The sequence below is a fragment of the Falco naumanni genome, chromosome 2 (assembly GCF_017639655.2).
Source record: "Falco naumanni isolate bFalNau1 chromosome 2, bFalNau1.pat, whole genome shotgun sequence".
NCBI classification, from domain to species: Eukaryota; Metazoa; Chordata; class Aves; order Falconiformes; family Falconidae; genus Falco; species Falco naumanni.
In genome coordinates, this window is record NC_054055.1 from 8,597,989 (window position 1) to 8,616,169 (window position 18,181).

Below are 18,181 nucleotides of genomic sequence, written 5' to 3' on the forward strand. Positions count from 1 at the left end.
TATCAGTGAAAAAGTTCAGGTAGAGTTTGTGAGGCTTTAAGGTCTTGATCCTTGAGCTACTTCGGTACCTTGGCTTTTGATGGCAATTAAGCACCTTCTAAGGATCTGACCACGCAGTACTTCTTTTCCTCCAGTACTTCCTTTATTCAGCCCTATGTGTTATCTCCTACTTTGCTTTGCTTTACTTCTCAAATATGCGTACGTGCTTTCTTTGCTGTTGCTGGCTCTTACTTAAAATTCACTGTTAGATCCCAGGTCAGTGGATGTGCTTGAGAAGGAGAATGAAGTGACCAGGGCATTTCTAGAGTAACTGGCAGACAGGAATAGGGAAGCATGTCCATACCCTCTCAGGTATATGTACGTATCCACAGAGGTCACAAAACTCTGCTCTCACCTGGTATATTAGCAATACTCCCACTCTTAAATTCTGAAAAATTGGTGACTGTAGGCCTTGGATGCGATGGTGGGTGGGTGGGAGAAGTGGAATATCTGTTTATGGCTGTAAAGCTGCATCTGAAAGTGTCAAAAATGTTTGTGATACAGAGGTCTATTTGCCTTATATAGAAAATGCACATTGACATGTCCCTGAAATTTCTTATGCAATAGTGAGAAGTCAAACAGGACTTTGAATAGTGCAGTAAATAATAACATGATTCGTTGTCAAAACCTCTAATCCTGCCAATGTATTTGAAGCATTTCTTTCTTAAGAAGGTTTTACCTCTTTGAATTAAGAGCAACTAAAATTAAATTAATCCAAGAATGGGAACAGGAGCAGATTCTGCTTTGAATTTCCTACATAATTTATTCCCTTAGACAGTGAGAAGCTGATGCAGAAGACTGATAAAGCATATTGTAGTGAAATACCTCTGTATTAGGAATTCCAGATTTGGCTAAACCACCTAAATGTCTGATATCAAGACACAGCACTTAAGATGTCTATCATTTGGTGTAGTTTCACTTCATAAAGTAGTGTTAGGGCTTTGTATTGAGATGCTTATGTGCAAAATTTTCTCAGACTTCCATCAGAGTTGGTACCTGAATAAATTTAGTTATTTGGTCTGAAAATATTGCTGCCTTTTTAAAGGCTGGAAGTCCCCAGAAGATAGGCTGCTCTTGCTTTTCCTCTCATGGTTAGATTAGCTTGACAAAATGTTCACAAAACATCAAATAGGTATAAAGTACAACATTACATGTGGTCCACTGGTATCTGTTGGATTTTAGTTGGACTTAGAGCCAACAATTTTTGGCACAAAATTTACTAAAGAGGACTAATGTAGTAATGCATTAGATGCTTTTCTGAGTACAAGTCAAGGCATGCAAAAACGACCAATTAAAGTAAACACAGCAATATTTTTTTTGTGGTGCCCTCAGCTATTCTATTGTTATTTTCTGCATGTGAATAAAAGTTCTGATAATCTTCATTTAACAGCTGCACGACAAAATTCATTTTCCTGGTGTCTTGTCACCCAAAAAGACTAGCGTGTACTGCAAAGAATAAGAAAATAATGAAACAGTAGCAGGACAAAGGAGAAGGTGTTGAAAACCAGAAAGAGCTGAATAGTTTTTGAACTTGTTACTCTGCAAATTACATTTTCTGTGTGTGAAGCTTTGAAAGTGAGGTTAATTTCTGCCCTTCATCATAATGTTCTTGAGCCTACAGTGTGAGCGAAATAATTCTACATCCAGCACATGCCTATGTAATGATGTTTAAAGTTACAGTGCTGCTTCCAGAAAAGAAGGACCTTGTAGGCATCCATCATATATACAGGTTAGCAGGTGAGATCCCAAAAGTACTTTGTTTTTATTTTTTTCTATGTGTTATCACCAGACCATACATAAACACCATAAACATGAGCAGAGACACCTGAGGACTTGGGAGCTTTGTGGTTGGAAGCAACAAGTTTCCAGTTGGTGGTGGCCTTCTGGCTATGTTTGCTACCAACTACAGCTGTTTCCATCACTGCTTTGGCTGTAGATAACCTATTGGCCTTGCCCGCAGGGTTGGTACAAGCAACCATTTAGCGGCTTGCCATTGAACTCCTGCTTGACCCCTAAGAAAAGTGCAGACTGCTCAGAGACACGTCGGCTTGCTGCTGTTCCCCTCTCCCAAGTGCACTGTTGTGCTTGGCTACTGTCTGCAAGATCAGTTTCAGGTACAATCCCACAATGGAAAACACATTTTAGAACAAATGCACCTTGAAAAACTGACAAGTGAAAAAGGCTCTGAATTTTTTAAGGAGCTCTGGAACTGTTGCTCTGTTTTTTTGGTCTGAATATCTGCCTTTAAAAAAAATATAAATAATTTATTAAATGTATTGAAAACCTCCAGTCACTAGCCTTAGGGCAAAATTCAATTTTGCTGCTTGATATTCGTGCTGAAAATGCCTCTGGAAAAGTGCTGTCCATCTCTTTGTCATGTACGTGGTGCGGGTCAAACTAAGGGAAGACAGGAGAGCTTGTCTTATGGGTCTTGGTGACCGTTCCTTGCTTCTTCTGACCTCTCATGTCAGTGTAGGTGAGCATTGGAGAGACAGCTCTGTTTAGGCTACTCAGCTCTTTCAGTCCGCAAGTCCTGATCTTTTGAGACTTTACAAACAAAGCCAAAAAGCAGTTTTTTTTTTTCTTTTCACTTACCAAGAGAGACTTTGACTTACCTAGAAACAAGTTATCTGTACTGTTCTCAAACTCCTTAGAAAGCTTCATATGAGCAGCACAGAGATAGGGAGTTTTTTCAGTGGGCATTGCATGGATGGACATAATTGGGGAAATATTTCTAGCTTGGATTAACCTTCTCTTGATTTCACTTGAGATTTTTGTTGAATTCCAAAGTTTGCTGCAAACTTCTCAATGAGAAGCTTAACATCTGGGGTTTCCTCATGGGATTTCTTCTGTGGGATGTTTTTCTTCTATTTGAAAAGACAAGCATGAATTGCTAATGAAATGAGAAAATACCTGGTGCAGCCCTTGTACATGGGCGCTTTGTCTGAATGTGGTTTTTTTTCCTGGCTTGAGGAGCTGTACATCTCTTCTTTTAACTTTTTTTTTTTAAAAAAATCATTTTAAAATTGACATCTTTAATCTGTGCTCTGCTGTTCCACTTTCTAGAGATGCCATGTACCGTTCTCAAAATAAACGGGTTCTCTTCTCTAGAAAGCTTTGCAATGTATTTGAAAATGCAAGAAATCAGTGACATTCCCCTATCTCCCTCCTATGATATAGTAACCTATCCTCCCGTATATCCACTTGATTTTTCAAGGGCTTCAATTAGATACTCAAAAGCTGTAGAGCCATTGATTGCCATTGGACTTACTGTGAGTAAATAAACATATTTGGTTTTATTGTATCCTTAAAGCTGAATGAGCTAAGCAGTGATATGTTGCTCTACTGTTGTCTGCATAAAAAGTTAACCCTTGCCTCAAGGAGAGATAAAAGCTCTGAGTTCTTCTATTCCTGGCCCTGCCACAGACTTCTTTTGTGGCTTCAGTGTATTACCTGTTACTATATACACATGCCAAGTATTGTATTATTTAATGCTACTATCTAGTCCTACTTTCAGTGCCATGATTGATGCTTGCAGGTGATTCAGTTTTATACTGGTTGTACCAAAAGCAGTAGCAGTGTCGCCATGTGTGGGCACCCAGCTGGGGTGGCATTAAGCGGGCAATCTACTGCCAAAATAGTCTTAAAGTCTGGTCAGTGACAGAGGTAGGAACAAACCAAACACAGGGCTAATTGAGGAGTTCCAAACAACACCTTTTTTCCCCCAAGCTTCTGGGCTGAAGTATCCCCACTACTAAAAATATTGCTGATTATTCCTTTAAGGGAAAAATGTTAATATACAAGATCTAATTACCTCTGTCTAAGCTGATACGCCTACAGCACCTTTTACATAACCCAAACACTTGAGTTCCAATTATACAATTATATTTTAACATGTATTAAGTGCTATTCCTTTAGGGAGGAGACATACTGAATTTTTAACTAAACTCCTTCCTCAATAAAGACCTGGATGGTAGGGTCTCATTTCATTACAGTGCCAAAGACTTGGTTTTTCTCAGTTCCTTTCCCCTCAAATACACCAGCTGGCTCTTCAGAAAGCACATTTTCCATGTCTGCAGCACTGACCTGTATATCAACTGCTGATATTAGCCGTAAAAAGCTAATATTCTTGAGGTCAGTTGTGGCACCGTTACTGCAATTGATCAATAATGCTTGCACAGTGTGAGTATTCTCTGTTTTGTGTACAACCTATTGCAAGGGCCAGGTCTTTAGAGGAAGCAACATGTTCAAAAGTGGAGGAAAAAGCTGCTGCTTTTTTTTAATAGCATGTATTGCTCTAGAGGTTGGTAGCCCAAAAGGTTCAGTTTCCCTTTACTGAAAAGACAGATGACTCCAATGACCATTCTTTTCTGGTATTTTCATGCAATTTTTTTAAGACACAGAAGCTCTCATCTGGAGGGAAGACTTGTTGGGGAAGACTATTTGCTGCATGCTTTCAGTTCTTGACATCAATGAGGTTTGTAGTTCACCTCTTCCGAAAACCCAGAGCCTAAGTTTAGAGTGAGGAACCTGAGCACATTCCTGCACTCAGAGCTAACTCAAGTTTTCTGAACACTCAGGCAAAGTTGGGACTTGGCCTGAAAGAGCATAGGAGAAGAAAAGAGATGAACCAAGAAAGATTGAGTGGAGGGCAATGCTGGGGGAGCAAGGCTGAGGACTGCTAGTGCTCTCCATGGTGGATGGAATGCGTGTGGGGCAACGGCTGCTGGTGGAGGGGAGGAATCAGGTCCCAGGCGTGTTCTACTTCTTTCCATCCCTCAGCATCAGCCTATGTCAAAAGCTGGCACAGCCTACAGTCCAGTCGCACAGTTTGTGCTAGGTTCATCACTGCCATGGAGGCGAATTTATCAGCCACTGAAGCAGCTGGTTGAACGCAGCTATTTCTATACTATACCATAGTCATCCCTGCACAGTGACTTCAGTTTAAAATATCCGCTGTTTAGAAAACCAGGTTTGGGAAATATTGAATGAAGTTACTGCATTGGGCTGTACCCATCAGATAACTCAGTTCTTACCTAAAGAAAACATTAACACAGTTAATTACAAGGTAAAACTAAATTATTAAAACATTGAACTTGTGTAATTTTAATTATACCAGAGCAAAAAAATCTGAAAGTTCCCATGGCAACCTTAGCTCTGTCTCCTGTGTGCAATGGATGTGCGTGTATATGTTTGTATAAAATAGGATCATTCATGATCATGGTCAGAGTAATTTAAGGAATTGCTGATCAAGATGATGTTAATCAGACCAGAAATCTCATCTTAGAAGTGATTTATTTTTGCTATTTCTCTAGTCGAGTGTTGCAATGTAGAGGAGATTCTGAATTTCCGTCCAGTTTGATAAGTATTCATGCTAAAACATAATGCCTGAACAATCCATATCTTGTCATAAATCTCATTTATCATTTTTCAAATTTAGCTATGATTGTGACAGACAACCTGCAGTCATGAGTCTCAAGAGCTACTAAGGTGAAATTGGCATCTTTTTTTTTTTCTGGTGAGCTCACTAGAATCAAACATTTGATTACATGTTGCACTTTGACTCTAGCACTTAATCCTGTAGTGTTAATTTCACCCATAAAGTTTTGGTTTTTTTAAAGGGTTAGGCATCATTTGCCTATCCATCAAGGATTATGGAGGATGAGTAGCCTGGTGATGTAGCAGAACTGTCTCCAGTCCTCCCATATCACCTGAGGGAATAATGTTGCCAGGAGGCATTCCCATGAGACACTCCCTTAATCTCTTCATCTCTGTGCTCCCCTCACCCACGTTCCGTTTGTCCAAAATGTACACACCAGCCATCACTCTCATAAATAATGGTCTTGGTAGAGCAAGGGGACTGATGATCAGGGTGAGGGAGGTGTTTAGTGTTGCTGTGGGGAGAGACTGACAGCTGCAAGAAATTTGAGCTATTTTGTGCAGGCAGAGTGAATAAGGGAAAGTTTTGTGTAAAAACTCCCCACATATTATACTCTTGTGAAATGTGTCTAAATGGTGAAGGCGTTAAAGGGTACTATTCATTTTTATTACTGTCATGAAATTCAGTGAATGGCATGTTCGTGGTAGTGAGCTTTACAAGTATTATGTAAAGTACTTTTCCAAACTACAGTTTCTTTTTTTTTTTCCTGTGGTTGCCCTGTAACTCTATTTTCAGTGACATAATTCTTCAGCGTAGTGCCTCAGAAAGAGGATTAATACTTTAGAGGAAGAACTGAGGCTGTATAATTTTTCCTATACAAATAAATACACATCCCTGCATCTACTGAATATGACCATATTCTTGCTGAGCCGTTGTATAAAGTCAAAAGAGATAACATTATATATACATGACATAAGCATAATGTATGTATAAATATATTCTGAGCAGATTCACAGAGTAATATGAAGATTTGCAGGCTTCTAAAATCCCAGAGATATAAACGTAAAGATAGAAGAAGAGTTCACTGTATTGAGGAGCTGTGAGTACATAAAGCAGATATAAGTATTAACTCACTACAAATTCATATCAAGAGAATTCAGAAATATTAAGAAAGAAACTTCATAAAAATTATGTTCTGTTGTCATGGGGGAGATTTAATGTTAGAACAATTAAATTTGGAAATGTCTTTAAACAGTCACTCTCCTTTAAAAGTAGGAAAGTTGTACCTACTGAGGTAAAGCAATTATTTCTGTTCTTTAAATACACAATTTTTTCCTGTGAGTCATGAGGTCAATGCCTAATAACTTAGCATCCTGCTAAAATTAAACAGCATAAAATTTTCCTGCCAACATATTTCTGAATCGGCATATTTTCTTTATTTGGATATAGCACAAAAGCTAAAATGTACATTTATGCCCCTGAAGGCACTCAAATGTACAGCATAGTTATACCCCCCAAATGTCTTTCACCGTAATTACTTTTATTTTGTTTGTAGTAACATTAGCTGTATTTTGTTAGAAGGACAGGCTTGAAATTAAACTTTTAAATCAAGTAGGGTATATTTGAGACAAGCCTCATGAGAGACCTCTTTTAGATCAGTCCTCTCTGAGATCACCAGTGAGTGCCTCTGCGTTCATGTCAGTAAGACACAGCCTCTGGGTCATGGGAGGTGATGCCAGATTTCTTTGGTTATTCCCAGCTGGCTGAAACCAGGAATAATCTAAAGGAGACCTCGTGCAAACGCTGTCAGAAATAAGGGAGTGCTGAGCATGATTCATAAAAGGAGTTAAAAGGAACAGAGAAAATACACAGAGGAGGAGAGTGAAACACTTCAAAGCCACCCTCACCAGGGCAGAAATCCTCCAGGAAGGTGGAAGACCATGAAAGAAACACCAGTCTAGTTTTGCAAGCAGTGAATAGCAGCAAAGGGCAGCTTCTTTTCTCATAATCACTGGAGTGAAATCCTTGATACATTTGAATAGCTTTTCTTGCCTCAGCCAAAAATACTATAAAACTGAACTAAAGGAGGATGAGGAATGCTCTTTACCCTGTAAGCATGAAAGGTTGAGGAAAATGTGAGTAAAAAGCCATTTGGCATTGCTTGGAGGTTGAGTTGCCGATGAGAGATGGTGTTGGTTACGTGTGCATTGAGACGTAAGCATAGTCTCCTGCACACCCCACATGGCCAATCCTCGGTGTGCTCCATGAACATGTGCTGTCTCTATATTCTGTATTACATACACCCGGTGGTTATTTTCTCTCAGTCACTCAGCTGAATCTGTTCCAAGAGCACGTCAAGCCTGCGTAACTGCCCTGTAGCAGAAAATAGCAGAGGAGGGATTGATCGTGCCCAAGTCACATCCCAACACAGCTCTTGTGATTGGGAGGGTAAACACAACTCAGGAACATCACTAAGATTCCCAAAGGGAAAGATGTAAGAATATGACAAACAAAAGGAGGGACAAAGTTCAGACTCTGCTCAATGGGTGGACGATTATATCCTGACCGAGAACCTCAACACTGTAAGAGAAAAGAGCCAAGCGTATGGCATGACAACTCTGGCTGCAGCAAAAAGCATGTAAAGTTGCAGAAGCAGTTAGTTAACAGAAGCCAACCCACTGGGTGTCACAAAAGGAAAGATGTGAGAAGGAGGATGGATTATATCGCTTTGCAAAAGTTGGCAAGAGCCGACAATATGTTTTGCTCTGATGAATCCTCATAGGAGCAAGGAACAGCAGTTCATTAGGAGATAAATACACCACTGAACTTGAAGTAAATGGGACATTTATGAAGCTGGACATGGCACACACCCCATTATGTTGCCAGAAACAGTTTTTTTCATTGTTAGAAAAGTACAGGCTTGAATACTGTATAGTAAATTTGCTATTGATAGTAAAAGAGTTATACGCTGCACCTATTGCCAGTAAAGAAGCGTAGCCACACCAGCAAAAGCTAAACAGGGAGAGAGGTCTCTGAAAAGCAGAGTTTATTTTGGAGACCCCACGTTGAAGAGGTATTGAACTAACGGGATGGATGTTCTGCACCTTGGAAGACGCTCATCTTGTAATGGTGCTAAGGAAAACATACTTCTTTTACTAGCAGAAAATATGGGAGTTCCTTTTCCTCAGCTGCATTCCTCAGTGGCATTCCTAAAAATGAAGGAAGCAGGGTGGAGGTTGGAAAAATATTCTCCAGGAGTAGTAAACCTGCCCAAACACAGACATTTAGCAGCATTTTAAGTGTCATAGGGTATCTGAGACATCCCCCAGTATGTCTGTGGTAGATATGTCACCACACCTATAGGAAACCTGTACATTTCTCCAGTGGTAACTGAAGGCCAAACAGGTCTCGCTGGTACTAAAATGGCATGAATACCCTCATCTCAGCTGATGAGCACAGTTATATTCTCCAGCAGCATCAGAAGAGATGGTGGAGACCAATCGATCTCCATTTGGGAAAATGTCCCTTAACCTAAGGACTGACAGAGAAAGCACAGTTATTAGCTTTGGTAAGAAAAACAAACAAACAAACAAAACCCAAAAAACCTAACAGAAAAGAACCATCAAAATTTTGTTCCAGCAAAAATTTATGCCAGGTGTTTTTATGAGCTTGATGCATCAGCAGACACCTTAGAAAAACAGTACATTTATGCTTTTTCCATCCCTGGAAGATACTCTTTGCTTATATCGCTGTTTGAATTGTGGTGGACAACAAAAGTGTTTCACTGGGAAGCATATCAGTGATATCCTCACAGGCAGTAGGACCTGGAAAGGTTGAGAAAGCCATGAGCAGATACTCTCTGGAAGAAAGTGGGCTGCTGGGTCAGAGCCGAATTAAGTTATGTTCAATGTTATATTTGCTTTTGGGGAGTAATGGTAGATCCTAACATTGATCCATGTTGACACCTATATCCTCAATACAAGTAGTTTGTTTGAGAGGGACATTAATGTTTTAATTTTACTATAGAGTTTGGGAAGCTGAGAGAATTAGAGAATCTTATTTAATTTATGATATTCATAACTGAAATACTAAGTTTCTTTCAATCCTCTTAGTCCATTCTGTGAAGCCTGGAAATAGCTTTGGCATTACAGGTGATAAAGACTGAACAGTCTGCTGTAGTACAGAAGAAGACTTTAGATTGTGGGTGCAAATATGCCTCTATTCCTGGGAAATTAATCTAAGTTAATATTGACCACAGACCAATTGCCAAAACTGCTTGGGAAATATCCAGGTTTTGACAGATAAAGAACTTGTTTGTTGTTGTTGAAGTGTATAATTCATGAACTGAATATAATCCAGTTCAAGAGCTGCTGGTTGTAGGCAAAGTCTCTCATGCGTTTGGCAAAGGTTTAGTAGAAAAAATTGTCTCGAGCTACAATTTGTTTCCTAATGTTGGAATTTAATAACCAGTCTGGTCTCAGAGGAGACATGCACAGAGACTGCCAGAGTAGATTCAAGGTAAGACACTGGAAAATGACTACATTTGGCAGGGATGTGTATTTAACCCTTGTTACCAATTTTGGGAAGAACGCCTGGAGCAGATAGGAGTTGGGCATTAGAAAGATGATCTCCAAAATGTTACAGAAAAAGATATTAAATGAAGGTCATTTAGAGTGAGCAGCTCATGAGAGAGGGTGCAAAAGGTATTGAATTGGCTTCAGCTGAAGAGCAGCATTGCTGATCTGAAGTCTGGCAGGATATGTGAGCCTACCTTACGCAAAAGAGGCTCATGTTAATTGTTAAAAAATGGCTGCCTGGGAAGAAAAGGCCTTTATTTGTTTAAATTTTCAGGGGGGTGGGGGGTGTGTGGGGTGAAATCCTACAAACCTATATATTTGTGCTTGATGACTAGCCTCACTTTATCAGAAGATGCTCCTGTGAGAGGAGCTCATGCATATCAAATCCATTTTTGCTGTAGCTGGTACAACTGGCTGAGAAATATCTGAAAACAGACCATGCTTTACTGAGCCTGTGTTTAAGTACTTTGCAATAAAGGTTAGGTTTAATCATGTAATCTCTTATTCCCTGTCTAAATAGCTGGTGAAAATAATGTACAAAAACCCCTCAAATCCCCTACCACAGTATCAGTCAGACTGTGATCCATATTCAGCACTTTCAAATTACAGGATGGCTCCAGTGAAGTGGAGTTGTCATCACTGATAACTCTGATTAATAGAAACCTGAAAGCGAGTATATGAGTATATTTGCATTGCTAGACCTGCCCCCCCCCCCCCGCCCCCAAGTCAGAGACTTGCAAATGGGAAGAGAAAAAGATGTAGCAAAATAGCTGATACGGTTTGCAGTCCTGGGTACTCATACTTCAGGAAATGGTAATGTGCATCTCTGATAGCAGAAAGTGGCTGTCTAGACACTGCTGAACAGAAGTTATGTTTGCACAGTCTGGCTCATGCCCACCCTACTTAACTCTTCTAGAGCAGTTTTGGCCTGGAAGGAGCCTAGCTGCAGTGACCCAAACCAGCCAGGGATTCAAGTAACATCTAACAGTGAAGACAGTGAGGGTCCAGGCTTGAGCCTGTTACTCAGCTCCCCCTTTTTGGGGGTGATATGGCCATTTCCAGGAGTAGTGGTGTTACAGTCTTGCAGCCGGTTGAACTAACCAGCACAGGCAACAACTTGAGCAGGGAGCAACCAAACCGAGTAGGTTTGCATCCATTTGGCAGCAGTAGCAAGGATATTTCAGTTGAGATACATTGGAAAGAAGCAACAGCTCTGGAAATCTCCAAAATAATTATACTCCTCTGCTAAGGTAACTTACTGGACCAAAAGTATGTTAGTGTATAGAGCTGGTGCATTTAACTATTTATGAAAGGCATGCTTTGGGGACTGTTGAGTGAATGGCTGAGTTTCCCAGATGATAAGAGTAATCTCTAGTTTCTAAGCCTCACAGTAAGTACTAGACAAGGGATGAGAAAGATCTCTTAGAAGACCCCTGGTCACCTAGTGGTCACTGAATGCTACACGAGCATCTGTAGACTGAATTTAATTTTGTCTGTTACATGAGTGGAGTGTAATACTAGGATTAGAGATGTGTTTTTGCAATAGTTATATCAATATTTGTTTTCATGGAGATAAATAACTGGGAAAAGAAATGTTTCATGGGGTAATAGTTTAGAAAACAGGATTTTCTTGAGTAGCAATGAAAAGGAATAGGTCAGCAACAGAGCCAGCGTATACTTGGTAACCCACATGAAGGTCTGACATCTCTTCTCTTCTCTGATAAAAGTTCTTTCACCGGTTCCCTACCTTTCTTTTCTTTCATTTGTTCCCCTACTACTGCCTTTCTCTGCAGCTCGTCCAGGGTAGTATTAAGCTGACACTGATATTATACACTAACTAACCAGAATCATCCTTGATGCGTCTATGCAAGCAGATACATATGTTAATAAGTGTAGGTCTGCTCTAAACTCCAGAGACTTCTTTGGACCCAGTGATGCTCTTTTCCAAGTTCCTTACAAACCCCTTGTTTTTACAGAAGCAATTGCCTTAACAGGAGATAACAGCAATGATTTTTTCTGGGCTTAAATCCTGATGTAAATTTCTTTTCTTTGGCAGTCGTACTCATTCTTTTGAACCCTTCTTTATCTGTGCCTCTGCACATTGCTGTGTGGCTTTAAAAGTTCCAATTTCATTCTATGTCACAAGTATTTGTGTCACTCAAATATAACAATACATGGTAACAAGTGCACAAGCTTTAACTTGGTCATAACTGCCACCTGACAAAGCCATTTTTTTTGTGGATTAGGAGATGAAGCCAGAACTGCTTTAAGTACAAACAGAGAAGTTGCTGCCTGTTTTCCTGGGCCTTCAGGAGTTTACTTTTGCTTCAAACCAATAGGGCATGAGACATGGAGGTGGTCAGATCCTGACTGCAGAAATCCTAGATGCAGCACGCCATCCCAATTCCCGCATCCAGATCAAGAATTAGAAAGGGAGGCAATTCGTAACATGGTTATTATGTAAAACATATGCACAAACTGAGGCATTGTGTACACTAGCATAATTATCCACTGCTGACAATGAATTTGCTGGTGCTGAATGTGATTAACCTGCAAGCACAGCCAAGAACTATTCTTGTTTCAGAAAGCCCATGTTAAACCTGCCTGCTTGCGAAACTGTGTTCAATGCTGCTTTAATTGCAACCATTGCCGACATACATTGTCAATAACAAGCATTTTTGCTGCTGTAGATGAGGGTAAAATGTGGCGATGTTGCAGCGAGCCAAAGCTTGAAAGCCCTCACTTAACTTGGATGCTCAGGATTTAAACTACTCAGGAAACTTTATGTCTCCGGCTATTTATTATTACATACAACATGTTCTTGGAAACCACTCCACATTTAACAGCAGTTAAACCCATCTGCTGCTCCTGAATTTTCATTTCATTCACAAGCCTGTTTTAAAAGTATTTTTGGACTTATTGCCAATGTGCTATCAACTGTTTATTATTCTGTTGTAAGTTGGTAAGAAGAATGACTCAAATTTTAAAAGGAAATTGTAGCTTCCTATACATTTTTGAGCTTTTCATTGAAACTTGCCTTCCCTTCATTGCCTGACATAATTGAAATTTTTAGTTTAAAAGCAATTATTTGCCACAAAAGTGTATAACCTCAAGCTAAATGCCGATTTTAGTGACTAGTAATTGCATATTTGTAAATTCCACAGAATTCATCTAGTAATTACATCACAGGCATAAGGAACAGACTTGAATTTAGAACTGCGATCACAGATACTGTTCAGTATATTGAAGTTCCTGTAAGTGTAACAATTATTCATTGCTTTATTTAAAAACACGATCACAATTTTCTTGACACATCTCTTCTCCCTATGTTGGTGTTGTGTTACTGTTACTTGGCATAGCAGTACTTCAATGCCCTCTACAAAGATTAATAGGAGCTTTGTAGTTGTAATTTTCATGAGATCTTCTTCACCTCATGAAGATTTTTTTTATACAGAAAACCTTATTTTCCTCCTTTTTCTTTGTGTGGTCGTTGCATGGTACTGTATAATGTTCTTGTGTGAAGGTAATTTTTCCTGGACCAAGGGACTTCTTAGTATTTAATATGTGCTATTTTTTTCCATGGCACTAAATTGATCCTACCTTATTCCACAGATTAACAAAGCTTTCCAGTCTATAGGTGTATTTAAGCCCTTCTAAAAGTGGAAATTGACTTAGAAACTGAAACTTGTCTCTAGGTCTTGTGTAAAACACTCGCTATTTTACAAGTGAGTTCTCCCAAGGGATCACAACTGTTGTCATAGTTCATAACATTTAAAGTAGTTTGAAACTTACAGATTTTTTTTTTCTAATTAAAGAGTAGGAGATTTTCTATACAATACATGCCATAAGTTCATATTTAAATTATATATCCATACCCAATAATAACTAGTATCAATGACAATGTCTGTTAGCAAATAAAAGATCTCCTTAAAAGGAGAAAAAAAAAAAAAAAAAGACTATTATTTGGGGTGAGGGCAGTTGTCTAAGATAGACATCTAGTGTATTTTAGATGGCCTGCAAGATCCGAGATGTGCATGTGGCTGTCAGAAATGACTGAAGGAAACCCATAGCCTTCTGAAGTAGCAGCCAGAGACAAAGTGATACTTCAGCGCATCTAATACACTCTGTTTTGGAAACTCAGTCTCACTTTTAAGATTGTCACATCCACAATGTACAATATGATGCTTATGAAGAATGCTGTTTATAAATGCTACCTTACCTGCATTTGAGTAGTTTATTCAAAACCCTATTTTTACAATGAGAATTACATTTCTACACTGTGTATCCACTTGGTGCCATTCGTACAATCTTACTTTGAAAGTGAGTATATATATATATTTATACTTATATTTTTTTAAAATAAGTAGCTGAGAGGAATGTGCCTTTTGCTATTAGCTGGCTATTAATCATCCTGCTCCACCTAAAATTGCTGAAATTACTAGGGAATAAACTTTTAATGGGTGAAAGCTATGGACTCATAGCATGTAGGATTGGAAGGAATGTATTTCAATGTTTCAGCACCCTAGCAGTTAGAGGCTTTTTTCAGAGCAGCTAATTTAGGATGATTTCTCTGGATTCTGTCCTCAGTGGAGACTAACGGATCACTATGCCCATGTAATATCCCATTTTCAGTCTTTCCTAGGTTGTGCTTTCTGAATCCATCATCACTCTTTTTCCTCTCCTGTAAATTTCCTTTGGCTTTTTCAGTATCTATCTAAAATGCTGTGCCCCTAAAATGATACGTTCTGCTGGTGTCTTATCATCAATGATTACAGCACAATAATTATAACCCATGTCCTTATACACAGCAATCACTTATATTCTGAAGGAAGGCCATTTTGCAACAAAACTCACTCTTGGCTCCGCCTCAGTTAATGATCTCCACGTAGATGTTCCTTACTTTGTATTTTTGCATTTGATCTTTCCTCCGGTAGAGCAGTGCTTACTGCTCTGGGAGCATTTCTTCCATCTGCGTTTATGAAACCACACGTTTCTTTTCAAAAGTCTCCAGAACCAAATCCATGAACTAAACTACATATATGCAGAAGATTGCTGTGGCCAAAACAACACATCAGCCCTTGTGGACTTGTCCTTTAAATGCCTCCCAGTGGCTCCTGGTAGGCTTCATCTTGATGTATGGGAATCCGCAGTCACACATTACACTGTAAAATAAGTTACTTTAGATTTTGCCATATAAAAATCCTTTACGTATGAGCTCGATTGAATATTCAGACCTCAATTCATTCCAGTTCACTGAGGTGGGAATGCAACCTCCAAAGGGTGTCTCAGTGCACTGAAGCCCTGAGCCATTCTCAGGAGTTTCCCATGTCTCCACGGACTCTTCTCCTAGCTGAAAAACCTAAATGCCTGAAGTTTGACAGCATCAATATAATCCTCAGTTCTTAAGAATACTGTTGTATGACAGCAGTAATCCTTTTTAAGCAGAGCTAGAAGTCCCTTTTCCTTAGAATATACTTTTGAAAAGCTTTAAAAGTGTTATACCATCTTTTTTTTCTGACAATTAGTTGCCACTTTTTACACCAACAGTGTTTCAAGATTTCCCTGAATGACTTGTTAGCCTAGTGGTGTTAAAAAAAGACTTACTCTTGCAGGTGAGAGTGAAAAAATGTGGGTTTTTTTCTCCTTGCTCTTTTTTAAAAGTTGTATTCCTTAGAAACAAAAAGTTTTTAAAGTGATCTACTGCAAGGTGAGGATCAGTATTACAAATGTATCATAATGAATGTGGCCTTTGTAAAAATGCTTTTTAGTACCTTAGGAATTAAACATTCTGTAAAAAAAAATAATATTGGATGCATAGCTACAGACATGGTAGTTTTGCTATTAACAAAACCTGTGATCCTTGCAACATGAGTCTCCCTTTTGCTGACAGGGCTCTTCCGCATTGCTGTTATTTGTTAAAAACTCATGTGTTTTCTATGGTGGCGTTGACTCATGCCTAGGTGGGAGCCTGAATTCAGTGCAGATTTTCCATTTCACAAAAAATGAAGCCTGATGTTCATTAAAAGCAAATGTATAGTCTCTTACTGTTAAAACTTCACAAATTCACAGTGATAATTAGAGTGGATTTTAAAATGTAGAAGGAACAGGGTTATTTCTAATTTTAGCGAGAAAGGGGTGGACTGTCAAGAGAACATTTATTTATTCCTTACAGCCTTTTTGCTTGATTTTCTAATAATTACTTGAGATTGGTAGATGTTGCATACTAAAAATAAAATTAAATATAGTAGTACAGTGTTAATTCTATAATATATATAGAACTTACTTGTTCTCCCTTGAAGAATAAACAGCTATTCCATAGATATTTATAATCAATAATATGCACTCACATTTGGAATATTATATAATATAATGGCATTTCATTTTTGTTAGAAAGCCTCTGGCCAATTCAACATGTATTAACACCAGTTTACAACTTGAAGGGGAATAGATGGCATGCCAGGATATTTCCCAAAGCAGATATAGCAAAAATGAGCCCCCGGCCCCCTAAAAGCAACCTGGGAAGCAAAACCACAGAAGTAAGCACCGTATGCAAACACAATGAGAAATCTGAGTTTGGAACATGTCCTGAGTAGATGTCTCTATGTACTTCCAGAAAGGCCAAGAGGAAGAAAATCCCACAGGTAGAGGCCTTCAGCTGGGACCTTTTCCTGAAATGGAATGGACTAATGCACAGGTGAGAGTAGTGAATTTAGCTGTGAGAAATAAGTGAGGAAAGGAAATAGTTTCTGGATTGCTGCTTCATAGTTTTGCCAATTTTTCTCACCAATGCTGCCCTAGACTCAAAAGCACCCATTTCAAGTTAAACAAAATATTTGTATAAATGCTTCAATAATTGACAAGATGCTGTGGCATATAAGAAGCCTCAGCTAGGTACTGATCAAAGTGAAAACAATCTGGCTGATGAGGAAAACAATTTGGCCTCACCTGATGCAAGTCAATGATATTGTCATGGTAGTCAATGGAGAGACTCTTCCTGGATGCAGTTCTTCCAACCTGTTTTGGTTGTCTCCTTTAGATGGAGGTGGATTGTGCCCTGAAAATGATTGTCTCTTTCCATTGTCTTTATGTCTCTTTCCACTGTTCTTTATGGTCAAATAACATAGCTCATGTGCTCAGGAAAATGTCACATTTACCTTTTTGAAATTTCTTCTTATTGTCTGTTGGCCTAGCAGAGATCCAATCAGTCTCTGAGGTGTAACAGGCAGGACCAACCTGGGGTACAGGACAGGAAGACTAAGTATATTTATGTTGAATAGTGCTGCTATCATGGACCTGAAAAACCTGACAGACAAGAGCATTGTTGAAGTTGCTTGGGGGTTGTTGTTTTTTGTTGTTGTTGTTGTTGAGGGGGTGGGGGGTTTATCCATTTTTTTTCAATAGAGGAGTTGTCATTGAAACTCGCAGTACAAAGAAACTCCAAATCAACCAAAAGTGCCGGTGACTCTATTGCACTAGGATACTAACCTCCATACATTTCTGTTATCAAAATATGCAGTTTAGTTTATGTTGCATTTGTGTTCTCAGTTTTCAGCGTATGACCTCCTGCCATTATGATAATAGATGTGTGAGAAACTTGATATTTTGGTTGTTTGCCAGCTGGGTCCTTTGAAGTCTCAGGAGGAAAAGAAGGCAGTTTACGATATCAGGATAATGCACACTAATGGGATATTTCTGGTCAAAGTAGTCTAAAGATATATTGTTGATGTCCAAGTTGCTATCCTTTGATTTCAGAGTTAACAAGACACTGGGATAAATAGGGCAGATGACAATTCTGAGTGACCCTTGCACAGCTCTCTGCCAGATATACATCAATTTATAATGGCTTAGCATGTCTAGGTGATTTTCCTAAACATAAGGGCCAAAAATATGTGGCACTTAAGGTGGCAACCCAGCAGGAATCAGTAGCAAGTATAATGGATAAGAACTCTGACAGTATATATCCAAACACTCAATTTCTGCCTCCTAAGATTTTGAGAAAGGTTTATAGAAGCTTATTTCTTGGTTTATATTGGATGCACATAACTGATTTTTGCTGTTTTTTTGGTTGGGTTTTTTTTGTTGTTGTTGTTGGGCGTTTTTTTGTAACATCTAAAAGAAGAAATGAAGCTCGTCAATCACTGTTTAATTAATTGTGTCATTTATTCATGTAAAGATGAACCAAAAC

General features: G+C 38.9%; 1 protein-coding gene across 10 annotated transcripts in view; it reads left to right on the forward strand.

Annotated features, from left to right (window-relative positions):
- The window catches only part of DLG2 (discs large MAGUK scaffold protein 2), a 1,042,746-nt gene that overhangs the window by 384,300 nt on the left and 640,265 nt on the right, over positions 1–18,181 (forward strand). The window contains exon 1 of one of the 10 annotated variants that reach the window (XM_040583254.1): positions 16,614–16,690. The exons of the other annotated variants lie outside the window; for them this stretch is intronic. Coding sequence (XP_040439188.1) covers positions 16,670–16,690 — 21 coding nt within the window. The 5' untranslated portion in view covers positions 16,614–16,669. Of the gene's footprint in view, positions 1–16,613; positions 16,691–18,181 lie in introns of those variants that run through there. 10 annotated transcript variants of the gene reach the window in all.